The 26,933-nt window shown below is 45.1% G+C and overlaps 3 protein-coding genes and 1 long non-coding RNA gene across 11 annotated transcripts in view; 2 read left to right on the plus strand and 2 right to left on the minus strand.

The window, feature by feature from the left end:
* LOC100441720 (small ribosomal subunit protein eS8-like) overlaps positions 1-13,513 on the plus strand; it is a 43,597-nt gene extending 30,084 nt beyond the window's left edge. Inside the window, exon 4 of the transcript XR_008509534.2 lies at positions 13,205-13,513. The gene's annotated coding sequence lies outside the window, so the exon portion shown is untranslated. The remainder of the gene's footprint in view (positions 1-13,204) is intronic.
* On the minus strand, positions 1-24,935 carry LOC134760259 (uncharacterized). 2 transcript variants are annotated; one of them, XR_010137447.1, is made up of 3 exons: positions 24,611-24,935; positions 5,872-8,352; positions 1-719 (listed from the first exon to the last, which is right to left on the minus strand). It is a non-coding gene; the product is annotated as an uncharacterized LOC134760259 (long non-coding RNA). The 2 variants fall into 2 exon arrangements; XR_010137446.1 differs by having other exon boundaries at positions 1-8,352.
* Positions 1-25,709, minus strand: part of LOC134759398 (splicing factor, arginine/serine-rich 19-like) — a 101,913-nt gene extending 76,204 nt beyond the window's left edge. Inside the window, exons 1-2 of the mRNA XM_063723709.1 lie at positions 25,395-25,709; positions 24,942-25,296 (exon numbers count right to left, since the gene is read on the minus strand). Of these exons, the coding sequence (XP_063579779.1) occupies positions 24,942-25,296; positions 25,395-25,709 (670 nt within the window). The remainder of the gene's footprint in view (positions 1-24,941; positions 25,297-25,394) is intronic.
* Positions 25,292-26,933, plus strand: part of WDR26 (WD repeat domain 26) — a 49,450-nt gene continuing 47,808 nt past the window's right edge. For 4 of the 7 annotated variants that reach the window (XM_054519674.2, XM_054519685.2, XM_063716559.1 and 1 more), the window contains exon 1: positions 25,565-26,132. In XM_054519674.2, coding sequence (XP_054375649.1) covers positions 25,708-26,132 — 425 coding nt within the window. In that variant the 5' untranslated portion in view covers positions 25,565-25,707. Of the gene's footprint in view, positions 26,133-26,933 lie in introns of all 7 variants that reach the window. The other 3 variants (XM_063716550.1, XM_003775419.5, XM_054519681.2) reach the window with 2 other exon arrangements.

The raw sequence follows: 26,933 nt of genomic DNA on the forward strand, positions 1-26,933 counted from the left end.
TGACCAAATGAGACCTGGTCAAAAAAAATAAAATAAAATAGGGGCTCCATGACTCTAAAAACCCCTCCCCGCCCAGGGTGTGCAGGGGAACTGAACCAAGAGGCTCAATCCTGTCCTTGCTTTTTTCTGAGCTCAGGCCCAGGGCTTTGCACAAGCTCAAATGTGCATTTTACAAAGGCAATCAGAGCGGCCTGTCTCTCCTCTCTGACACTTCTGGGCCCTCCACATCTCTACCCCCATATTTAAATGGAAGCTAAGAGACACTACTATATGCTTATGAAATCCCAGCTTCACTCCACCCCCACCCTGTGAAAGACTTCAAATTCAATAATTCTAAGGAGAAAGATAAGCACAAACAGATCTGTTTTATTCTGTGTACAGAGTTCTACCAGAAGAAATGCCTTGCCCAAGATACAAGTTGTTATGTCTTTCTTTACTGAGAGGTATTTGCCCCTTTGCCATAGTATAGATGAGAACAGGGAAATACTTGGATATCGCTGAGGGTCACGTTATCTGTTATAATGAGGTTTGGCTCCATGGAATAGAAAAGTTGTTTTCATACTGCAAGGATTTCTTTTCATCACTTTGTTAAAGACCCGGAGTAAACAGTCAGGAACTGCTTTGGCAGCTCTGTGAAGTCATCAGGGTTTCGGCCTTCTGTTTCCTCCAGCATGTGACATCCATCCTCAAGGTCACATGATGTCTGCTGAAGACTTGATCTAAGCAGTAGGAGGAAGGAAGAGGGGAAGGCAAAGAGAGGGGCCCTGGTTGTCCTAGAAGATAAAAGCCAGGCTACCAGAGAGGAAGTCAGGTGTTTGGCCATTTGGAGTCAAACAGATAATAGACACTGGAACCAATCCTGGGATGGCATTTAGGCACCCTGGAGGGTGTGCCTTAAGAGAGTTGATCACTGGAGCTGAACAGGGCCTCTGGGTACAAGGACCACATAACAGTATGGTGCTAAAACTTTCCCCTTTTCTTGAAAAGCTGCTGCAAAGCGCTCCCCTCCTAAGTTCTGGCCCCGTCTTTCCAGGACTGTATTAGAAGTGCAAGCAGGGCCTCTCCTGACCGTGGACCAAACAGGCACTGGGAGACCCCACTGACACTTCCCCTGAATACCTCGCATCTTCCTCTGAGCACTCAGCTACCCAGTGTGTCTGATACCCATGGTGAGTTGGGTACATGGGTGGATCCAAGCAAGACAAAAGTTTGCTGTTCCTGAACACACACTTGAAAAGTGGTAAGGTCTCAACAAATTCATAAAAGTGAGTTCAGTATGTTATCATTAGAGGAGTAGTAGGAAAGTGGTGGGAGGTCTGTTCAACAGTGGAAGGTTGGAATCAGACAGTAACAGCCGCAGAGAAGGTAGTCAAAGGGTGGTTGCTGTCATCAGACCAGGCTCTCCTGCCCACCAACTGCAGGCCACAATCCCAGCCCTTCTCTCTGATGTCAGGAGCTGGGGAGCATCTGCCTTGCCAAGCCTTGTGCGATCGGCTCCTGGCAGCCTCACACCTGGTAGGCTGAGGGACTGGGAGTGAGCCAGAGCCCCTCTGCTAAGCATAACTTCGGGAAGTGGGCAGCCTGCCCCTGAAGAATCAATACTGACAGAGCACTGCTGCCTTCACTGCTGACCACACAGGGACTACGGGACCTTTCTCGGCTTTGGCACCCTAGCCACACGATGCCCCAGAACCAGTTTCTACTCAGCTCTGGGCTCTCCCACCACTGTCAGTGAATGAGATCAGAGTGAATCCAGCCATACGTCACTCCTTAATACATTCAAAAGCACAGAGGAGGTCCCTGGATGCAAAACCAGAAGAGGGTAGGAGCTCTGGAAGGGAATATCCTGCCCAAGTGCAGTACTTCACTATAATTATTACAGCAATACACTATTTCTGTTTAAGATCATTTCAGAGGGCACTAACTGGCATAAAGTTAAATAAGCCTGCTTCCCCCCTACACCTAGCTGCACTCCCTAGGGACCACCATGTACAGCTTCTGGTATACCTTTCAGAAATTTTCTATCCTAGTGTATTCTGTTAAATGCATGTGCAAGAATTTTACTTATAGATCATTCAACTAACAATAATCACTAATTTATAAAATGCATATTATTGACACTGACATTGGAGGTGGAAAAACAACTAAAAATGATAAAAGTGAATGTTTAATTCTTCCAGAGTGCAGTTTTTGAAATGACCACCAGGTGTCAGAGTTATCAACAGTAATCCCCAAATTACGACTGGAACGTTACAAGAACAGAAAAGTGCCTGGCTGGAAGTGAGACCGCGAGATTCCTCCCTTAACAGGATTCCTTGGCCCTTTGGCCCAATATTTCGTCTACTGAGGGTTGCAGGGAGGGAGGAAGGGAAGCTACAGACAAAAAAAAAAAAAAAAATCCCCAGATCACAGATTCCCATTCAGTTGGGTACCCTTTGATCTTTAGAGAAGCTCTGTGAAAGCACTGTTAAATTTTACATGGGAAATGTAAAGGCTAGGCAGAGTCAGTCCTCCTACAGCTGCAAGGCTACTTTTGGAAGCCAGAGCTATCTCCTTTCTTCAGTAGGGGCAGAGAACAGAAGAGGACACAGACACACTCACACACACACACACACACACACACACACACACACACACACACACGAGAGGAGGGCTCAGCTATGGCCATCTTTGTTTTAAAAGGGAAAATCCAATTCTGTTTGTAGGAGCACCTCCTAGTTTACCACCACCATCTCTTACTCACTTCCCATTGACTCCTCACATGCACTTCCTCTACCAGGCCTGACCTGCCTGCTGTCCTGAGCTGCTGACCTAGAAACATTCGACCTCCATGCTTGAGAGCAGGGCGTGGACCGTCTCCCCTTACCACAACCAGTCTGTCGTCCACGGGCGGTTACGCCACCCTTCCTCCAGGGCAGAGGCCTGAGCGGGGTGGCCTTGCTGCTCCCACTCCCTGGCACCACATGCCCTGCTCTTGTAGAGCCAACATACCATGGAGGGCTCCAGGCGACTCCCACACAAGCCTCTTCCTGTATCTTCTTGGATCACAGATATCTGCACTGGCAGACCAGGAGAGTGAAGCAGTTATGACAAGGCCTTGTGCAAGGAGGGCACGAGAATGGCACAAGTGGCTGCAGAGTGAGCTAATGTCTTCCCTGGGAGGGCACAGCTGAAGAGTGTCAAAAAGACAGGGGAATCTTTGGCCGGGCACAGTGGCTCATGCCTGTAATCCCAGCACTTTCGGAGGCCGAGGTGAGAGGATCTCATGAGGCCAGGGGTTTGAGACCAGCCTGAGCAACACGGTGCAATCCTATCTCTACAAAAAAATATAAAAATTAGCTGGGCACAGGCGGTGGCTCACGCCTGTAATCCCAGCACTTTGGGAAGCCGAGGCGGGCGGATCACGAGGTCAGGAGATCAAGACCATCCTGGCTAACACGGTGAAACCCCATCTCTACTAAAAATACAAAAAAAATTAGCCGGGGGTGGTAGCGGGCACCTGTAGTCCCAACTATTCGGGAGGCTGAGGCAGGAGAATTGCTTGAACCCAGGAGGCAGAGCTTGCAGTCAGCCGAGATCGCGCCATTGCACTCCAGCCTGGGTGACAGAGCGAGACTCCATAGCGAAAAAAAAAAAAAAAATTAGCTCGGCATGGTGGCACGCACTTATAGTCCCAACTGCTTGGGAAGCTGAGGTGGGAGGATGGCTTGAGCCCGGGAGGTCCAGGCTACTGTGAGCCATGACTGCACCACCGCACTCCAGCCCAGGCAACAAAGTGAGACCCTGTCTCCAAAAAAACACTTAAAGAAAGAAAAGGGGAATCTTTACATGTCCCATTGGCACTTGTCTAGGCTGCTCCCTGGACCACATCTCATGTCTGAGCTATGGGGCTAGGGAAGGGATCAGACAGGATTCAGACCCCCTACACACTGGAGCTTTTTGTGGATGGAACGTTGTTATGCAGAACAATGCAGAGCTTGTGAAAAGCAGCAGGAGGTGGTGTGAGGAGAGGGGAGCGGGGAAGAAAAGAGTGCCCTCTTCATGGACCATGTTATGCATGTTTCAATCCTACTTGAGATGTGACTTCCATGATTTCTGACAGATTAAGGTGACCTTTTTATGTGAGTTGAGTAACCACATCTGCTAAACTGGCACATCCTGTATTGACCACATGAAGCAACAGTAATTACTTTAGTCACTATATACTTTAAATGCTATATATAGAGAATTTAAAATGATAACACCTGTGGTGCCACACATATAATGTCAGTTATTATTAAAACACTGGTAGTATTCATATTAAATATGACAATACACTATGTTTGATGTTTCAAACATAAGGTTCAAGCCAAATGCTTCATATAAAAATATAAAGGGGTAAAACAATGTTTATATCTGGACCTCCATTCATTTACCATGACTGATACAGTAACTGTCGCTTTAATGTGGCCGACACAGGTATGGCAACTGAGATTTTCCTCCATTATCTTATAACATATAACGGGTACAGAACAGAAAGAATCTCTCATAATGCTATTCCTATTATATCCCCTTCCTGAGTAGGGTCAGACTAAGCCATGGGCAGGGACCACCCCGCATCACCCTCATCTACACTGGGTGTGTCTACCTCAAGGAAGGGTTAATAATGGGCCTCCCCTCTGGGCACTGAACTCACTGCTTGGTGACATTTGGATAATCCTGGGTCTACTAGATTCCTGATAAGTCAAAGAACATTCCAAACCTCTCCAAAGTCTTCCTATCAGTCACAAGTTCTACTTCATTAGGCCGTTCGGATGGTAAGGGTTTCACAAGGCCAAGACAGACTTCACTGGTCTATGTGTATCTTGAGGAGGGGTGGTGAGGGGAGGAGGAGGGTGGATTCAGGCCCCCACCTCACTCATTCAAATACAGATGGTCCCTGACCTATGATGGTTCAGCTTACAATTTTTCAACTTTATGATGGTGTGAAAGCAATACATATTCAGTAGAAACCATACTTTGAGTACCCATACAACCATTCTGTTTTTTACTTTCTGTACAGTATTCAATTACATAATATTCGACATTATTGTATAATAGGCTTTGTGTTAGATGATTTTGCCCAACTGTAGGCTACTGTAGTGTTCTGAGCACGTTTAAGGTAGGCTAGGCTAAGCTATGAAGTTCTGTAGGTTAGGTGGATTAGATGCATTTTCGACTTACAATATTTTCTACTTACAATGGGTTTATTGAGATACAACCCCACTGAAAGTCAAGGAGCATCTCTGTACCTGCTTGCCACCACCCCCTCCAGGTTATTCATGCTTTAAGTAGGTGAGTCAGAGGAGGTGGGTGGTTATATTTGGTTTTGCCATGTGTATGGTATCCTAATGACAGTGACTCCTCCCTCTAGTTAATCCTTCCACAAGCGACTCCACCTCCAAGCCCTGCACTCAGCCAGGTAAAATGCCTGACTGAAAATCCCCGGTCTCTTCACCAGTACCAGAGGCCGAATCTCTTCTAGAAAGCAAGGAAGGAAATCATTGATGTGAACACAGAAGCAGAAGACTTTCTGAGCCAGTCACGAGCTTGGGTGCAGAGTGAGGCCAAGCTCAGACAGGTCACTGACCATAATTATCCCTCCCATAAGGGCAGCCTTCCTCACCTGCAGCCACGCAGCTTCTGAGGCAGTGACAAATAGCTGGGCCTGCCCAAACTACAGAGGAAACATTCCCCACCAGGTCTCTCAGTCCAAGCTTCAGGGACGGGACCAGAAATGTAAACAGACTACACCAATAGAAACAAGAGAGAACTGGTTCTCCTGCTCTCTGGATGGTTTATGACATTTCAATTATGTTCAACACAATATAGTTGAATTATTTTTAACCTTACCGAGCCTCCTAGCTTTGCAAAAGAAATATTAGTTGATAGAGTGGAAGAACAGCTAGAAGCAGAGATCTGAAAAAAAAACAAAAACTTACTAGTAGAAATGAGCCTATAAATGATACTACTCAATATATTGGGTAGATAAAGCATAGCACCTTTTACTCAAGGAACCATGAGTGAGGGACATTTTGGGTGTTGCTTATTTGTAATTTACTTCTTAGAATAATATACTGCGTTTTCTTCAAGCAGTTTTGCTGTTATTTCAGCAAACGGAAGAGAGGAAACCTCAGTTCTAATTTCCCCAGTAGCTGTGCTGCCATGATTACCATCCTACTAGAATAGTTCGAGATAATTCTGCCTAAAGTTAAGACAGAGATTCTTAATGCGCAATCTTTTGGACAATATGACTCAGTGTCTAAACAAACTGATCTCGGGTTTTAATAGTTCTGTTGAGGGGAGGGAGGATAAAGAAGGGTCCCATTTCTTCTCTTTGTTTCACTTTTCTTCTCCCCTCAATACGATGAAAATCTTTCAAAACTTGTCAAAGGTAGCAGGGCACCTGTAGTCCCAGCCATGAAGGGGGCTGAGGCAGAAGGATGGCTTGAGCCCACAATTTTGAGGCTGTAGTACACTTTGATCATGCCTATGAATAGCCTGCACTCTGCACTCCAGTCTGGGCAATATAACAAGAACCCATCTCTAAAAATTTAAAAAAAAAAAATCCCACCTTGTCAAAGGCATACAACAACCTCACAGTGAAATATCCAAAGTTCTTCTGATTATGGTGTTAGAACTTAGCATAAGAGTTGCAACCTCCAGTGACTATAGGTGCCAAATAGATTTGTTTCATAGTATCATGAGGCCAGGTAGAGTGGCTCACGTCTGTAACCCCAACACTTTGGGAGGCCAAAGTGGGAGGATCACTTGAGCCTAGGAGTTCAAGACCAGCCTGGGCAACATTGTGAGAAACTGTTTCTACAAAAAAAAAAAAAGAAAGAAAGAAAAAATGGCCAGGCATGGTGACTCATGTCTGTGGACCCAGCTACTCAGGAGGGCTAAGGTGGAAGGACTGGAAGATGGGTTGAGCCCAGGAAGTCGAGGCTGCAGTGAGCCATGATCACACCACTGCATTCCAGCCTAGATGACAGAGAGAGACTGTCTCTCTAAAATAAAAATATATATACACACAATATATATATTATATGTGTATATAATATAAATAATTTTTCTTTTGAGACGGAGTCTCATTCTGTTGCCCAGGCTGGAGTGCAATGGCGTGATCTCAGCTCACTGCAACCTCCGCCTACTGGGTTCAAGTGATTCTCCTGCCTCAGCCTTCCCGAGTAGCTGGGATTACAGGCATGCGCCACCAAAACCAGCTAATTTTGTATTTTTAGTAGAGACGGGGTTTCTCCATATTGGTCAGGCTGGTCTTGAATTCCCGACCTCAGATCATCAGCTCGCCTCAGCCTCCCAAAGTGCTGGGATTACAGGCACGAGCCACAGCATCCGGCCATAATCTTAAACTGTATTCTTTTGGCCCTGAAACACTTTACTTTTTTTTTTTTTCTTTTTGAGACAGAGTTTCGCTCTGTCACCCAGGCTGGAGTGCAGTGGCGCGATCTTGGCTCACTGCAAGCTCTGCCTCCCGGGTTCATGCCATTCTCCTGCCTCAGCCTCCCGAGTAGCCGGGACTACAGGCGCCTGTCACCACACCTGGCTAATGTCTTTGTATTTTTAGTAGAGACGGGGTTTCACCGTGTTAGCCAGGATGGTCTCAATCTCCTGACCTTGTGATCCACCCACCTCGGCCTCCCAAAGTGCTGGGATGACAGGTGTGAGCCACCGTGCCCGGCCAACACTTTACTTTTTAAAATATCCATTTCTTCTTGAAATACAGCCCACTTTGCTGGGCACAGTGGCTCACGCCTATAATCCCAGCACTTTGTAAGGCCAAAGTGGGTGGGTCACTTGAGGTCAGGAGTTTGAGACCAGCCTGCCCAACATGGTGAAACCCTGTCCCTACTAAAAATACAAAAATTAGCCGGGCATGGTGGTGCACGCCTATAATCCCAGCTACTTGGGAGGCTGAGGCAGGAGAATCGCTTGAACTCGGGAGGTGGAGGTTGCAGTGAACCGAGATCGCGCCACCGCACAGCAGCCTAGGCAACAGAGTGAGGCTCCATCTTAAAAAAACAAAAAAAAGACACTGGTAAAGGAAATAGTTCACTTTTGTCTTAATTCTACTATTAGAAAAATAATAGTACAACATGGAGGGATTTCAAAAGTAAAAATAAATACAAGGGGCAGCTGACAGTCAACCTCAATATCTGGGAGGCAATAGGGAAGCGTGGCGACTCTGGTAATTTGAAAAGCACATAACCTGTATAGAAGCAGAAACCACTGTGAACGCCAACCATCTGTTTTTCAGAAGTGTGGATCCAAGTCTTTGAAGAGAAACCAGAAGTCCAGATTCCTATGTGTAATCTGTCAATTTTTAAATATGGACTATTAGCTTAAAATAAGAAGTCATCAGGTCACCACTTTGCTACCCCCCTTTACTAACCAGAAGCAATCTGACTGGGGATAGAACTGTTCTGGAAGTCAGGGAGCCAAGACTGTTAAAGCCAGCTGACACCACCTATTTTCTTCCCCTGGGCCAAAGATCTAATCATTCTGGGCCTCAGTTGCCTTGTCTGAAAAGTTCAGAGGTCCAAAATTCCTTTCAATCCTAAAATATGGCATATGGGTGAGTAAGTTTTCTAGATAGTCAATACTCACAAGAATAACCAAGAACATATTTAAATAAAAAACAAAACTAGATCATTGTGCCATAGCAGGCTCTATTACATTGTCTAGACATGGCCTTGGTGTGACCAAGCTATTCAGTTAACATAACCACAAGAATGGGAACACTTTTATCAGAACAGATCTAGTTTCCAATAACTACCCACCCACTGGGGAGAGAAAAAAAGTATGGATCTCTAGTACATCATGACTCTGGCAGGAGCACCCCTCTATGAAACAGAACTCTTGGGTCTTTTGAACCCAAACCCAGCGTTTCAAGGGAATAATTCTGAGTCAGAACAAAGCTGACCAAGAGGCTGCCCCGAGCCACAGCTCTTGCTTGGCAAGTTCATGCTCAGCCTACCTGCGATGAGCTTTGTAGTTGCCACACCATGGTCTCCTGCAGGAGCCAACTGCACTAGGCACAGCTCTTGTTACATAACCCTCGGCCATGCCCCATGACTGTGCACGAGGACATGGCTTTGCCCTGCACAAAGGCACACAGGATTTTAGACATGGCATCTTGTTTTTCAGGGAGCACAGAAAGGAAATAGAAAACATGAGGCTGGAAAATAATAAGGAATAGATAAATTAAGGGCCTTTCCCGCTGTAAAGGTTAAAAGCATATTTCAGAACAAAGAAAAGTGTTCACATTCTTGTGGTTATATTAACTGTGTGCCTTAGGCAAAGTGAAGGCCCAAAGAATAATGGAAACCCACATGAACTATAACTGGTGGCTCTTCACATGGGCCATCTTGACACAGATCGCATGGCTCCAAGTGAAATGTGGAGGGGGTGTCTGCTCCCTACATTCCTATGTACCTTTGTGCATCAGTTGTGAACAACAGAACCTTTTTTATTTTGCTATTAGCAGCTATCAATAAGTATCCAGTACATCTTAAAGAATAATTTACCTTTGGCTCCACAACCAGCTATGATCTCTCTTCAGTTCTATCTCCCTTAGAGGCATTTTCTTCATTGTGTCCTTTTAATGCCCTGGCTTTAGCTAACCAGGGTGTTTATTCTAAAAGTCAGTTCGTTCTCACCCTAAGTCCTTTGTATTATCTGTTCCCTCTGCCTGGAATGCTCTTTACCCTGATCTTCACGAGAGTAGTTCATTCAGATCTCAGCCTCAAGGGTGCCCCTGAGAGAGGCCCTCCCTGGCCATTCAGTAGACAGGGTCTTCCCACGCACTATGTCATGTGATCCTTCTTTAATTCTCTGCCTAGCACATCATACCATCATACCGTCACACCACCTGATACATTTCCTGTTTCTGTCTTTTTGATGCATTTCCTGTTTATTTATTTCTTTTTGCTGGTCTTCCCTAGAAGACACAATATAAGACTAGAATATAAGTTTGTGCAAGCTTATAAGAATATAAGCTCCATGGAAATAAAGATTTTGTGTCTTGTTCACTGCATATTTCTAGCACCTAGAAGTGTCTTGCATATAGCAAGTGCTCAAAAAATATTTGTTGAGGGAGTCTCTGAACCTATTCTGGCTCAGGGGGCTTCCCAATAATATATACGTGTGTGTGTATGTGTGTATAATGTGTGTATGTGTGTATATACGTGTGTGTGTGTGTGTGTGTGTTGAAAGAATGAATGGACGGTTTGGATGAATGGAAGAATCCATTCAGCAAATATCCACAACTGAAAGCAGGCCACAGGTTCCAGAAGCCCCAAGAGGTCTGGTGTGACTGAAGCCACAGGTGAGGGACTTGAGGGAGACTGGCCCTCCAAAGAGAGGCATGAGCCAGTTCTTAAGAAGCCATGCAGGCCAGTACCTGGACATTAGATTTTATCATGCAAGCAGTGAGGGCCACTGAAATCATTTTACACAGTTTTAAGTAGGGAAGTGACATAATGGTTTCATGCTTTATAAAGAAAATTTTGTAGCCGGGGGTGGTGCTGTGTGCCTGTAGTCCCAGCTCAGGAGGCTGAGGTGGGAGGATCACTTGAGCCTGGGAATTCAAGCCAGCAGTGAGCTATGATTGCCCCACCGCACTCCAGCCTGGGTGACACGGCAAGACCCCCTCTCAGAAAAAAATAATAATAATAATTTTGGTAGCAGTGACGGCAATAAATTAGAGAAAGGAACAAAACATTTAGGAGGCTACTGTCTAATCCAGGTAGAATAAAAAAATGTAAACCCAAACTATTAGTGGCAATGGAGATGAAAGAGAGGAGACAGATTAAAAGCTATGAAAAGGGTAGGATCAATAGAGCTTAGTGACACAAGAGATGCGGGAGGTGAAAGAATGGATGGGGTTAAAGAGAATCCCAGTTTCTGGCCGGGCGCGGTGGCTCACACCTGTAATCCCAGCACTTTGGGAGGCCGAGGCAGGCGGATCACGAGGTCAAGAGATCGAGACCATCCTGGCCAATATGGTGAAACCCCATCTCTACTAAAAATACAAAAAATTAGCCAGTCGTGGTGGCAAGCGCCTGTAATCCCAGCTACTCGGGAGGCTGAGGCAGGAGAATCGCTTGAACCTGAGAGGCGGAGGTTGCAGTGAGCCAAGATCATGCCATTGCACTCCAGCCTGGGCAAAAAGAACGAAACTCCATCTCAAAAAAAAAAAAAAAAAGAATCCCAGCTTCTGATTCGTGTCAGTGGGAGAAATTGTGACATTCTTGATGGAAATGAATAGCTCTCAGGCAGGCACGAGGCCTCTGGAGCTCTAAATTCACTCTGCCTGTGAGGTGACTGAATCTGAGTCGGCTTGCTTGCATGAGCTCATGGATACTTGCCCAAGTGGCTATCTATGGTCCTAGCATAAATATGAGTTTATCTGCTGAATGAGTAAATGCGTACAGAAGTCCCTCTGGTGTGGGTACATCAAATGTGCAGTGCTGGTGATTTATCTGTTCGTAACAATACACGTGGGATTGCACTGCACGGCCATTTTGGGAGGCACACACTGATCCATCACCATGGACGCATGACTATTGGTCTAAATATAGATGTGCCTGTCACCTCAGAGAAAGAACAGATCAGAAGTCATTATTCCACTTACTCCAAGAAAACTTTAAGGTGACAAACTTGAAAACATCAATGAATGTAATGTTTCTTAAGTCTGAATCTGAGCTAAAGATCAAATTATAGTTACCTCCCCTGTTTCATTTTTCTTGACTTTAATTGCTAATTTAACCCCAGCCTCTTCCAAAGTAACCCCACTTCCATTCCAAGATAATTCTGACAGTCCTCAAGGGACATCTCACAGGTACTCAAAAGCAAGTACAGTCAGCTGTCTATCAAGATGCTCTGTGAGGATCTCCAGTTTATTTCTGATTTTTTTTGTGTGTTTTTTGGGAGACAGGATCGTGCTCTGTCGTCCAGGCTGGAGTACAGTGGCACAATCACAGCTCATTGCAGCCTCAACCTCCTGGACTCAAGCAATCCTCCCACTTCAGCCTCCCAAGCAGCTGGGACTACAAGCATCCGCCACCATGCCTGGCTGAGTTTATCCATTTTCTCCTCCTCCAGCCCCCATCTGCTGCTGCCACTTGAAAGACTATATAATGTTAAGAGCATGGGCTCTAGTGACTGCCAGCTTAGGTTGGAATCCTGGCTTTGCCCTTGACGAGCTGTGTGACCCTGGGCAAATTATGTAGCCCCTCTGTGCCTGAGTTTCCACCCTTGTAAAAATAATAATAATGTTATTATTTTCATTAACTAACCTCTAGCCTACCTTGTGGAGGTGCTTGTGATGATTAAATGGGTTAATATTTATAAAGTACTTAGAATAGTGCCTAAAGCAGAGCAGGCACTGAATAAATGCCAGCTATTATTTCTACTACCTTCACTCCTACTGGCCATGGGGACACCTCTGGTGGTCCTGCCGTAAGTTGCCAAAGCAATGGGGGTTTATTTATAAGGTAAGGGACAATGCCCTCTTTGTAATATGACATCAAAGGCAGGTACAGCTTATGTCCAGTGTTTTCTGAAATTACCACTGTGATGGTTAATTTTAGGTGCCAACTTGACTGGATTAGGGAATAGAGAACTGGTGAAGCACTGTTTCTGGGTGTGTCTGCCAGGGTTTCCACAGGAGACTGGTGTGTGAGTCAGTGGACTGAGTGGGGAAGACCCAACCTCAATGTGGGCGGGCACCATCCAACTGGCTGGGGGCCCAGACAGAACAAAAAAAGGAGAGAAAAGGATTTCCTCTCTCCTGGAGCTGGGACACTCTCCTCCTCCTGCCCTCAGTCATCAGAACTCCAGGCTCTCTGGCCTTGGGACTCTAGGACTTACACCAGCAGCTCCCTAGGTTCTTGGGCCTTTGACTTCAGATTGAGAAGTACACCATCAGCTTCCCTAGTTCTAGGGCTTTCAGACTTGGACTGAGCCATACTACCAGCATCCCAGGGGCTCCCGCTTGCAGATGCACCCTATTGAGGGGCTTCTCAGCCTCCAGAATCCAGTGAGCCAATTCCCTCATAAACCCCCTCTCATATATCTATAGATCTAGATCTATCGTATTGGTTCTGTCTCTCGGGAGAACCCTAACACAATTCCTAAAAGTTCTTTACATTTTTACTTGCAGCCCTCCCTTCTTATACCATCCTCCAAAGGACTGAGATGAGCTATGAGTCCATGGGCACCCAGGCTAGAAGGCAAGTGAGTGACCAACACCATCTACCCTCCCTCCCTCAGGGCTTTGTTACGGACTCAGCTGGGTCCAGTCTGGCTCCAGCTCCCTTAGGATGAGTTCTGCCCAGGAGACTCTTTCCTTCCTCACCTAGATAGACTTCTTTGAGTCCCCCTCTTCCCAGTGCTTCCAAAGGGGGAATTTAAATCTGATTCTTTAAAAATAACGAAACACCAGCTGTATCATTAAATTATTTCTAAGTGGAATTTAGACTTAATTTGAGTCTTTTAACAGTAGACTTTTAAATGAAGCTCCTTAACTCAAGATTAAAGAATACTACTGATGTGGGCATTCATCTTTGATGATGAAGTCCCTGTTGATAGTCTTAACATTAGGACAGGAAGAGAAAAATGAAATTTTAAACAATACCATTTACGTTAGCATCAAAAAACATCCGATACCTAGGAAAAAGATGTACAAGACTTCTACACAGAAAACCATGAAACATTACTAAGAAAAATTAAAGACTTAAAGAACTATATAAGTAGAGAAACATGCCATATTCCTAGACACAAAGATTCAATGTTATAAAGATGTCTGTTCTCCCCAAATTGACCCAAAGATTTAATGCAGTTCCAATCAAAATTTCACAAATTGTTTTGTGGAAATTGATGAGTCTATACTTTATATGAAATGCAAAGGGCCAAGAATAGCCAAGACAATACTGACAAAAAAAAAAAGTTGAAATAATTATACTACCAAATGGCAAACTTATTATAAAATTACAGCAGCAAGTAAGTCAGTATGATATTAGCACAAACTTTTGCCAGTTAAAACATAAAGATATGTGAATACAGCAATTGAGCAGAGAGTTTAGAGACACACCCACACATGTACAGTGCTCTAATTTATAACAACACCACTGCAAGATAGAGGGGAAAGGAATTTCTTTACCCTGTGGTGTGGGTCAACTGGACATTCACATGGAAAAACAATGAACCGTGGCCCCTACCTCACACCAGTCAGAAAATTAAATTCCAGAATGGTTGTAGACATAAACATGAAAGGCAAAACATTGAAACTTCCAGAGGATATAACACAGAAGAATATCTTTATGCCCTTGAGGACAAGAAATGACTTCTAAAGTAAAACACAAAAAGCACAAACCATAAAGTGAACTGATGAACTGGATTTCATTAAGAACTTCTGTTCATCAAGACGACATTAAGAGAGCAAAAGCAAACCACACAGAGGGAAAATAAATTTGCAGTACATACATCCAACAAAGGACTCACATTTAGAATATACACAGAATTCCACAAATCAATAATAGAAAGGCAACACAATCTTTTTTTTTTTTTTTTTTAAACAGAGTCCCACTCTGTCACCCAAGCTGGAATGCAGTGGCATGATCTCAGCTCACTGCAACCTCCACCTCCCAGGTTCAAGCGACTCTCCTGCCTCAGACTCCCAAGTAGCTGGGATTACAGGCATGCGCCACCACGCCCAGCTAATTTTCATATTTTTAGTAGAGACAGGGTTTCACCATGTTGGCCAGGCTGATTTTGAACTCCTGACCTCAGGTGACCCACCCACCTTGGCCTCCCAAAGTGCTGAGATTATAGGTGTGAGCCACCACACCCGGCCAAAAGGCAACACAATCTTAAAAGAGGAGGAACAAGCAAAAGATTTGAAAAGGCACTTCACAAAAGAAAACATCCAAATAGCAAAAAATGTATATAGACATACATATATGTAGGACTATACATACACTTATGTATTTATATACACACACCATTAGTCATCAGAGAAATGCAAATTAAAACTACAATAAGATACTATTGGGGTCCTGGTAATGTACTATTTCATGACCTGGGTGATGGTTTCACGGGTACGTTCACTAGAAAAAACTGAGTTGTACAATTAAGGATGTATATACCCCTTTCTACATATTATACTTTAATAAAGATGTTTACTAAAAAAAAAAAAAAAAAAAAAACAGGGCCAGGCGTGGTGGCTTATGCCTGTAATCCCAGCACTTTGGGAGGCCGAGGTGGGCGGATCATGAGGTCAGGAGTTTGAGACCAGCCTGACCAACATGGTGAAACCTCATCTATACTAAAAATACAAAAATTAGCCAGGCGTGGTGACGCACGCCTGTAATCCCATCCATTCAAAAGGCTGAGGCAGAAGAATTGCTTGAACCCGGGAGTCGAAGGTTGCAGTGAGCCGAGATTGCGCTACTGCACTCCAGCCTGGGTGACAGAGCAAGATTCCGTCTAAAAAAAAAAAGAAACCAGCAGGGCGCAGTGGCTTATACCTGTAATCTCGGCACTTTGGAAGGCCAAGGAGGGTGGATCACATGGTCAGGAGTTTGAGACCAGCCTGGCCAATATGGGGAAACCCCGCCTCTACTGAAAACACAAAAATTAGCTGGGTGTGGTGGCACGAGCCAGCTGCTCGGGAGGCTGAGGCAGGAGAATCACTTGAACCCGGGAGGCAGAGGTTGCAGTGAGCCACTGCACTCCAGCCTAGGCAACAGAGCAAGACTCTGTCTCAAAAATAAATAAAAAAACCCAAATGCCACATATGGGCCTTTTTTAGATCCTGCTTCATACAAGCCAACTGTTAAAAGAAATTGTGAAAAAAAAAAAAGAAATTGTGAGACAATTGGAAAATTTTGAGATTAATTGCATATCTGATGACAATATTAATTTTTTAGGTGTGATGATGGTATTAAGGCAATATTTTCAAAAGGAGGTTTTATCTTTTAGAGCTATATACTGAAGTATAAGTAAATATATTATAAATAAATAATATCCTGGATTTACTTCAAAATAATCAGGAGAGAGGACAGATAACACAAGCATAGATGATAGCTATCATAGCTGGATGGTGGGGACATGGGAATTGCTACACCATCTCTTTACCTTTATGTATGTTTAAAATACTGCATAATAAAACTTTTTAAAAATCTAGAACATATCCAAGGTTTTATACTGTTTGTGTATTTATGACTCTTGTCTTCTGCCCCTACCTGGGCTAATCAAATAAGATTATGCAGCAGCAATGCAGCTTCCATAAACACTGAATCCCTAGGCTATAGGGACCTCAAGAAATCATCTTGGCTGTCCCCTCACTATCAAGCAGTGTCTGAAACAGAGGACATCCCAAACCACATCTGCACACTGACCAGCACAGGCGACAGTGTCTCTACTCTCAGAGAAGCAGCCTAAAAAAAAAAAAAAAAAATATATATATATATATATATATATATAAAATTGGGCAGAGCAATCATTTACCTATATTCTTTGGGGTGTATGGCAAGGTAAGGTCTCTAGGTAGCCCAGTTGCTTTGTCTAAAACAGAAGACTCTTAAAAGAAGCTCCTGTATTCTCCCTGAGCTGACCTTTCCTGTCTTGTCCCTCGATATTAAGCTTATGCTATCGAGCCTCATCTCAGTTAGATATCTGTGGCTTCCTTTGCCAGCTGACCTAGCTGGAGCTACTAATGGAGTAATCAAGTATGAATTCCTGTATAAATCAAGTCTGGCTCTTATTCCAGGGATCTAGACTACTACAGGCCTACACATTTTAGAACCCCTCATTAGATAGATGCAAGTAGTTGTAAATATAAACCTGGCTAGGGCCTTCTGACTTAATGGGTCTCCCAGGAAGCCCTCCAGGTTTGGGAGCCTTCTCAGTTCACAGGGAAAGAAAATTCATTTCCTCCTTCTCGCCTTCCTTTGCCATTTCAAGATGAAGTGTCCTAAATTGATAAATCTCCAAGTTAACGCCTAGCTTAGTGTGCTATCCCTACTGGACATAATGTCTGTTTCAACAAGGATTTCTTGGAGAAATGAACTATACCTTTGGTACAAAGCATTCAGGTGCCCCCTGTGATAGCTTCTGGAGGAAAGAAAATCTTTTAGTGTTCCTAATGGGCTTACCTACGTACTACTAATTAGGTTAATGAAATGATACAGGCTTCAAAGGTGAAGAGCCGAGGTTTCATATACCCAAAAAGGGAAAAGTTCAAAACTGAATGTATAGGACTTGCTCCATTTTTTCTTTTAACCCCTAAGGAATTTAAACAGTGGCTACTTTTTGGACTAACACAAGCCGTCTCCAAAAAGTCATGTAATAAAGGGGTTGAGAACACGGCTCTGGAGCTACACACCAGCTATATGACCTCAAGTTTTCTGTGCTTCAGTTTCTCACCTGTAAAATGTGGCTAATGAAAATACAGCCTTCATAAGGTTGATGGGAAGATTAAAAGAGTACAATGTATGTAAAGCACTTACAACCTCGTCTTCCTAGCGTTAGCTCTATTATTTCATTATCACAGAAGCCCTGCTGTGGACACGCGCCATCACAGGGAAAAAAAAAGGCTAAGAATGGAACAACTGGGCACTAGGAAACAAAATGAAAAGAACAGTGTTGTTGACACTCTGGCTAAATCTTAAAAACACATCTACTTCTATGCCACAGTATTTGTCAATAATCTGGGGACAGAGAAAAAGACATTCTGAAATAAGGGGTCAGAGGTGTAGCAGAAAATGTACATCCTTATTTCTCAGGAATTTACAGAGAAAGGCTAGTGTTATGTGTGATGATACAAACCCCAGTAAGAGAGGCCAGGCTCTTGCCTATAATCCCAGCACTTTGGGAAGCTGAGGCGGGAGAATTATTTGAGCCCAGGAGTTCAACACCAGCCTGGGCAACATGGGGAGACCCTGTCTCTACAAAAAGTTAGCCAGGTGTGGTAGTGCGTGCCTGTGGTCCCAGCTACTCGGGAGGCTGAGGTGGGAGGATTGCTTGAGCTCACCTCAAGGTGGGTGCAGTGAGCCACGATCGTGCCACTGCTCTCCTGCCTGAGCAACGAAGGAAGACCTTATCTCCAAAAAAAAAAAAAAAAAAATTAAAGGAATCAACAAATCTCCCAAACTCTGTTAGTCCTGAGTTGGCCAAGCACCCCTCCACTAGCCACAAGAAGCTAAGAGTTATTGTTTTGCTTTTTGTTGTTAATGACTGACATTCATGGTCTTTCATGCAATAATTTTTTTTAAATTTAGGCTATTATAATATTTCATGTTTGCCTACACATTTAGTATTATTTAGTAAAGAGCATAATTTTAAAAAATAATTAACTGAAGAAGCCTCGAGATCCCTTCAACAATTTTTTAAACTTTATGAATAATCTACTACAGTCTTTAAAATTTTTCAGTTTTAAATGCCTAGTTATTGGTCATTACATCTACAGGGGATGCATACACATATTCAGAAACATCTTCTTATGATAATTAGAATTTGTTGTTAACAGTCATAATTGTATTTTACCATTGATTATTGTGATTATCATAATGCTAGAGGGATGAACAACACATTCAAAACTGAGAAGAAGGAAGACTGCCCAAAGGGCCTGTTGTTAGAGTCTATGCAGGGACTCCTGGGGCTATTAATTATTTATCTACTTTTCAAAGTTAATAAATAGGAATGTCTTTTTGCCCTTTATTCCCCAGGTGAATTTAACCAAATGAGTGATGGGGTGGGTGTGTGCAGAGATGGCAGTCTGAGAATATGAGGTATGGGTAATGAGAAGGAGATTTTAGAAAAACAAATACTTACTGTCAAATATACTTAATAACATTGCCTTATCTGGCATGTTTTTATTATGAACATTTTGATGTTTTTTGAGTGTTCTTTTAAAAACATGAGTGCTTTAGAAGCATAACATTAATATAAAAAGAAAGAAAAATTATATACAATCTCACAACCCAAATAACCCCTTGGCACTTTTTAAAAATACTTAATACTGTATACAGCTGTAAAATTCAAACACTAAGGAGTAGTATTAAATGGAAAAATAAGAACTTCTCCCCTCACTACCCCACTCCATCCATCAAAGAGAAACCCTGTTTATGCTTTTCTTTCCTACCAGAGAAAACAATACGTGCATATATACATAAATTTATTTACCAAAATGCATCATATTATGCACACTGTTTTGTAACATGCATTATTCACTTAATAACATATCTTGGTACTATATCCATATCAGCACATGGTGATTACCACTTTCTTTTTGCTCTTAATGCTTCAGGCCAGAAGCGGTTGCCCATGTCTGTAATCCCAGAACTTTGGGAGGCAAAGGCAGGAGGATTGCTTGAGCCCAGGAGTTCAAGATCAGCCTTGGCAACATAGGGTGACCCTGCCTCTAGACAAAAAATAAAAAATTAGCCAGGTTTGGTGGTGTGCACCTGTAGTTCCAGCTACTCGAGAGGCTGGGGCAGAAAGACCACTTGAACTTTGGAGGTTGAGGCTACAGTGAGCCATGACTGCACCACTGTACTCCAGCCTGGACAACAGAGCAAGATCCTAACTCAAAATAAAATAATAATAATAATAATGCAGCCGGGCATGGTGGCTCATGCCTGTAACCCCTGCACTTTGGGAGGCCGAGGCAGGCGGATCATGAGGTCAAGAGATCGAGACCATCGTGGTCAACATGGTGAAACCACATCACTACTAAAAATACCAAAATTGGCTGGGCGCAGTGGCTCACGCCTGTAATCCCAGCACTTTGGGAGGCCGAGGCGGGCAGATCATGAGGTCAGGAGATCGAGACCACTCTGGTTAACATGGTGAAACCCCACCTCTCCTAAAAATACAAAAAATTAGCCGGGTGTGGTGGTGGGTGCCTGTAGTCCCAGCTACTCTGGAGGCTGAGGCAGGAGAATGGCATGAACCGAGGAGGCGGAGCTTGCAGTGAGCCGAGATTGCACCACTGCACTCCAGCCTGGGCGACAGAGCGAGACCCCGTCTCAAAAAACAAAACAAAAACCAAAATTACCTGGGGATGGTGGTGCACGCCTGTAGTCCCAGCTACTTGGGAGGCTGAGGTAGGAGAATCACTTGAACCTGGGAGGCTGAGGTTGCAGTGAGCCGAGATTGCGCCACTGCACTCCAGCCTGGCAACAGAGCGAGACTCCATCTCAAAAATAAATAAATAAATAAAAGTAAATAATAATGTTTCAGTGACTATCTTTGTACCCATAGCTGAGTGTTAAATGTTTTTTTTTTTTTAAATACAATCCATACTGCAAAAGTGCTGCAAGTACAAACTAAGCAGTCTAATCCCAGCTGTGTGGTAGGAAAAGAACAATCTCATTTCTATGGTTCATTTCAGTTCCTTCAGGAAATTTCCTGCAACATTGTTATTTATACCAAATGGGTCTCAAGACCATGAGAGGGCTACTGAGAAGAGGATTGTTTTCCACTGAGAGGAAGGTGAATATGTCTAACTGTTCACTGCTGGCTGTAAAGGCGCCTGTGGCAAAGCAGTCGTCCTGTCTTTGCACTTAAATCCACCTGGTGTGCCACCCCTACCCTTGCTTTCAGGACTGTACTGAATGCCCATGGCATGAACGGAATGTTTGCAGAAGGGGAAAATAAGCAAGCGCTGGAGAGACGTGCATAGAACAGCAGGTAAAACTGCCAGATGGCTATGCCCTTCACCCACTCATGGAAGGCCAATATGAAGCCGTGTTCAGAGTCATCTGCCCAGAGCTACAGAGGAATACAGCTGAGTGGCAGGGCTGAGTAAGAAAGTGACTACAGAGTCACAGCTCAGAAACAATCATAACCAAAAAACCATCTTATACCTCTGCATTTAGCTGCCTCAAATCCTTTCTAAATGAAGAGGGATTTAAATTTTATTTTAAAATATTTCAACATAGTACTTTTCCAAATATTTGTCATATTCGTTATCTCATGACCCACACATTAACTCTAGCAAGCAGGTAGGCCAATGTCATTATCCCCACTTAAACATGACATGCCTGAGGGGCTATGAAAGTTAAATGACTTGCCTAGAGTCAATCAGCTGACTAACTGTTCTGGCCCAAGAACCGTGCTCTCCTGAATTCTCCCAATCCCACCCAGGCCCAACAAGTACAGTTGGACAATTTTAGTGTCCCAAAGAAAAGCTAGGAATGAAGCTGGAGATATAAATACAAAAATATTCCTTCCAAAGACACTGAGATCTGAAAACTACCTCTTCCTAACAAAAATTTAACAAATTAAATATCAATGTTGCTAAGTACCAAGTTGATATACCACACTTATATCTGGACAGAACAACTACAGTCTCTACTAGTTACAAAGACTTGTGAGAAATGTTGGTTTTATGTTTTATTATAAACATTTATACTATCTCAGCTTTTTAAAATATGGTAGAGTTTAATTTTTACAGTTAAGATGTTGTCTTAGGGTCAGGAGTGGTAGCTCACACCTGTAATCCTAACACTTTGGGGGGCCAAGACGGGAGGATTGCTCGAGCTCAAGAGTTTGAGACCAGCCTGGGCAACATAATGAGACTGTGTCTGTATTAAAAAAAAAAAAAAAAGCCTGGCACGGTGGCTCACACCTGTAATCCCAGCATTTTGGGAGGCCGAGGTGGGCAGATCAGGAGGTCAGGAGATCAAGACCATCTTGGCTAACACGGTGAAGCCCCGTCTCTACTAAAAAAAAAAAATAATAATACAAAAAATTAGCCGGGTGTGGTGGTGGTTGCCTGTAGTCCCAGCTACTCGGGAGGCTGAAGCAGAAGAACAGCGTGAACCCAGGAGGTGGAGCTTGCAGTGAGCCAAGATCGAGCCACTGCACTCCAGCCTGGGCGACAGAGCGAAACTCTGTCTCAAAAAAAAAAAAAAAATAGTTGCCGTGGGCAGTACTAGTGATTTGTTAATTATATATCCAACACCTATTTCTTGAGTTGCCTTCTAGTCTAGTCTGGACTGGCTTATAGGAATGTTTTTCAAACTTTTTTGACAATGGCCTACAGAAGAAATATATTTTACTTTGTAAAGCATAGACATGTGTCTGTCATTGAAACAAAAATTTCACAAAATAATAATTACCCCTCTTTTGAGTGATTCACTTGGATATCTTCTATGCTTTTATACTTTGCCACCTTATTTTTTAAAATACAAATTATGGCCCACTAAATGGATTTCATGACTTACAAATGGGTCACAACCCAAAAGCCGAAAAATACTGGCTTATATGAACAATACACAGATCGTGCCCTCAAGGAATTTATACATTAGTTGGGAGTCTCATACAGTTCACAGACCTCTTACAGTTAGTTGGAAAGGCCTGGAGGTCAATTAGTTCGACTACCTACTCTATATTTGATTCTACAGCATCCCTGAAAAAAGGTGAGAAATGTGAAAAAGGCTTGTTTGCTATTTCAAGGACAAGAAGTTACCTCTTATTTGGAACACAGGATGGGTCAAATAGAGACCTGTTTTTAACAGGTCTTCTAAAAGATAACTTGGACCTTTGTTCCTAAACCCATCTTAGTCTTTTTTAGGAGGAGGGTGAAAAGGGGAAGGTAAATCAGGGGGACAGAGGTCTAGAAAGCCTTCTGTCTGATGACCTGAAGAAGGGGTCTTAGCAAGTTACATCACAAGCAGCCTTCGCGATTGAGGAGCCTAATAAATGACACTCACAATGATGGCTAGGAGAGTGGAAGTCAGGAAAGGCTCCCCTGAGGAGGTTTGAAATGAGCTGAGTCTTGAAAGACTGACTGGAATCAGACAGGTGAAGAAAAGATGGGAGAGTGTAGTCAAAGACTCCGAAGGAGAAATGAGCCGTACATTTGGCAGACAGTAGACAGGTCCCTGAAGAGGAGCAATAAGAGATGAAGCCAAAAAGAAAGACTGAAACCAACCCGTGGTGAGCAAGACAGAAATTGGATTTTATTCTGTAGGTAATGTGGTGTTACTGAAGGTTCCTCAGTGTGTAGAGTGGTATTTCAGAATTGTTCATCTGCACATAGACCTGAAACTTGGCTCTAGAAAGACCTAAAGACCCAGAGTTCAGATAACAGATTCTCAACCTGTGTTTTAGTACAGAGAAAAATGTACTTTATAAATTCAGAATTCTAACACGAGCAGTGTTGGTTACCTAAAAATTAGAAAAACTGGAATATAGAGTTTAGATAGCAATGGAATCCAATTTATTTTTCATCATTTTACTTTTGTTAATGAAGTGTAAGCTTTGTCTGTAGCTGCCACGAAGTGACTGATTTCCTTTATAAAACCTACAGTCTTTATTCAGAAGCAAGTCTTCAATGTTGCTATGGGCCTAATAAATTATTATAAACCATTTTGCAAAAATTAAATTTTGCCTAAACAACACTTTTAATAATAAGGTTGTCTAAAGTTAATACACAAACAGGGCTCTCTGAGGTTGTTAACTATCTAGTAATTCCGGCTCTGCTGGATACAGTGACAGAGCTCTATGAACCTCAACTAGAACTCAGGTCGGCCTCAGGTGAATATAAACACTGTATGTGAGTCACCTTGCAATTACAGCTGCCACCTGGAAGCAAATTTAATCAGTAAGAACTACAAAACCAAATCCCTGTAAGATCCTGCATTGAGCTTCCTCTTACTTCTTCCTGTCTGAGGATCCATAAACCTCAGGATTCTTTACTAATTTCTCATCAGCATCATATTTTGTTTTATTTCCAAATTTAAAAACGACTGTCTCCAAAGGCCTCAAAATTACTTTGTTATTACTATAATAAATATCAGCGATGTATGATGTATTAATTAGAACCTAAGGTGTTTTTTTCCCCCTCCCCACAGGAAAACTACTTCAGAGAAAAACTTTAAATTTCTGAGAAAATCTTTGTACATATCGAGTATAGATGCTATCAACCACATACATGAAAATAATTGTTTGGGGATAATGCACACCATTTGCCAATGATTAAGATTCAGCCCAGTCTTAGTTGCCGCATTTCTACATTCACATAAATTGGTAAGTCATGATGACACAGAAGGCTCACATGCCACGTAAAAATTTCAAGCTTGGATCTGAATCGGTGCCTGAATCCTTCTCAGAATGCATATTTTGGAGGCAACTGTTTGGTTTATGTTACTGCTCCCTAAACTGGGCAGTGACTCAAGAGGCAGCTGGAAGAGAGAAGGAGGTGCTGGGCAAGTGCTAAAAAAGAGTGAAGCCTCAACAGCAGATTCCCTCCCCTTCTCTACACACCACACAGCCTTTTTGTGACTTCTTGTCCCCATCAGATATGCTCCTCTAGACTAACTCACCTTCCCAGGGTGGAGCAGTCTCACCGGCTCATTATCTCACAGCTCCCGGGATGGCCCCGGGTACAGCAACTGTGTGGCACTTGGCTGTGGAAATTCAAGTTTTTCCACCCTAAAACAAGTAGGTTGTGAAATCCGATTTCGGTCCTGGTTACCATTAAGAGAGGGGCCTACCACAGCCCTGTGCCTGGAAGTTCCTGCCTGTCAAAGCTCCTAGCCCCCTGCCCCACCCTCACCTTCAGCACCTGATGGAGAAGGTGCAGTCCCTCCGCGCACCTTACATGCCCAGGCCACACTGGTGGACTCACGCACGCACGCCAACTCTGCCATCCCATGCACGCCCGGCTTCGGAGGGCGGCTACGAACTTACTGCTCGTCGAGCCAGCCTAGCCAGGGCGCAAGGGGAAATGCCCGAGCGGGGCCGGGGATAGGATCGGATCGGAGTCGGAGTCGCGGTCGCGGTCGGGGTCGGGGAGGACCCCGCCGGCCCGCTGGCCTCCCTCCCCTGACCCCCGGGACAGCCCCCGACGCACGTGCTGGGTGACAGGCCCCCTATAGGTTCCATACCTGCCACCGGAAGTGAGTGAGGAGGGCAGTATAGGCATTTCCTGTGACGCGAGCGCCTGGACTCCATTAGGCAGCAGCTGGGGGAAGAATCAACACACCAGGGAGCAGAGCGGAGCGGACCCGAGGACAGAGGCGGCAGCTGCCTCCGCTGCCGCCCGCCGCCGCCGCCGCCGCCGCAGCCACTGCCGGGGCTCAGCCCAGCGGCGGGCCCCGCGCCCCCGCAGCCGCCCCGCGGCGCCCCCCGGCGCGACCCCCGGGCCGCGCACCCCGAGCTGCCTCCGGGAGGGGGGGGGGAAAGGGCCCGGATCCTCCTTCTCCCCCTCCTCCTCCTCCCCCTCCTCTCACCCTCACCCACCTACCCTGACCCCCTCCCCGCCTCCCCGGCCCCCCTCACCCCGACCCTCTCCCCGGCCCCCGCCTCCCCTCCCCCGCCTCGCCCCACCGGCTTCCCACCACGGCCTCTCTCGGCGAGGAAACTCTGGCCTCCGCTTCCTCCTCCTCCGACTCGGACACCGGCGGAGCCTCCCCGCCCCCGCGGAAGAAACCCCGAGCCTCGGCGGCGGAGGGAGCAGGAGAGCCCGGGGCTTCGGCAGGCAGAGCAGGCCTCTCCCCTCCGTCCTCGTCGTCCTCGTCGTCCTCGTCCTCGTCCTCCTCCTCCTCCTCCTCCGTGGTGGTAGTGGTGGGACTCCCCCCGGCTGCTGCCTCTCCCGCCGCCGCTGCTGTCCCCCACCGAAGTAGCGGCCACAGCCTGGTCAGCGGCAGCATCATGCAGGCCAACGGGGCAGGAGGAGGAGGAGGAGGAGGTGGCGGCGGCGGCGGTGGAGGAGGAGGGGGCGGCGGGGGCCAGGGACAGACCCCGGAACTCGCCTGCTTGTCGGCCCAGAACGGGGAGTCGTCCCCCTCGTCGTCGTCGTCCGCGGGGGACCTGGCCCACGCCAATGGGCTCCTGCCTTCCGCCCCCTCCGCCGCCAGCAACAATAGCAACAGCCTGAATGTCAATAACGGGGTTCCCGGCGGGGCGGCCGCCGCATCCTCAGCCACCGTCGCAGCTGCCTCCGCCACCACCGCCGCCTCCTCTTCCTTGGCCACCCCAGAACTGGGCAGCAGCCTCAAGAAGAAGAAGCGGCTCTCCCAGTCAGATGAGGATGTCATTAGGCTAATAGGACAGCACTTGAATGGCTTAGGGCTCAAGTAAGTATCCCTTACCGGCAGCTGGTGATGGACAGACCGAGGGACGGAGGCTCCAGGGGGGTAGGGGAAGGGGCGGAGGGGGGAGGGGGGCTTGAAAGAGCTCGGTCAAAGAGAATGAGTGCTGGGCACGCAGGACCCAGTACACAGGAGGACGCGGCTCAGGCCGACCGGGGAGGAGGAGCGGACCTGAAAGGAAATAGGGGAAAATCAATCAGTCTGACAAATTGTGAGACGAGACAGGCGTTGAGGGGTTAGGAAGGGTTAGGAGAAACCCAAAGAATGACTTCTCCCCACGCACCTTCAGAGCTTAATTGTCTGTCAATAAGGACAGATGCGGGAGTGTGTCTCTGTATGTGTTGGGGGAGGGGTGGATTAGAGCTGGTGGAAATAATGAACCTTGGAGGATTTGTTTTTCAAGTGTATCTTGGAGGCATCTTTGTGGGACACCTCCCCACCCCCAACCGTGGCAGACAACAACCCAAGCAAACTACTAATCAGGAAAGACAATCACCTACAAGTGTTTATGGGAACGGAGGGGCTGGGATCATTTGGAAAGAGGTTGTTGAATAAATCTGATGGGAATAATGAAGATACAGTGTTGATGTCGTTTAAAGGCCCTTGTGTGTGTGTACAAGAGGCCTAACCCTAACTAGTCTGAAATCTCAGTTTAATACCAAGAAGATGATCGCCTCTGAAAAGGGGACATCTGATCTGGTGAACCATTTGTTTTCAAATACAATCTAGGTGGCCTTGTATACCTAACATAGGGTGAAGGTAGACAGCGACCTTGGACAAAAACCA

This window comes from Pongo abelii, chromosome 1 (genome assembly GCF_028885655.2).
Source record: "Pongo abelii isolate AG06213 chromosome 1, NHGRI_mPonAbe1-v2.0_pri, whole genome shotgun sequence".
Classification (NCBI taxonomy): Eukaryota; Metazoa; Chordata; class Mammalia; order Primates; family Hominidae; genus Pongo; species Pongo abelii.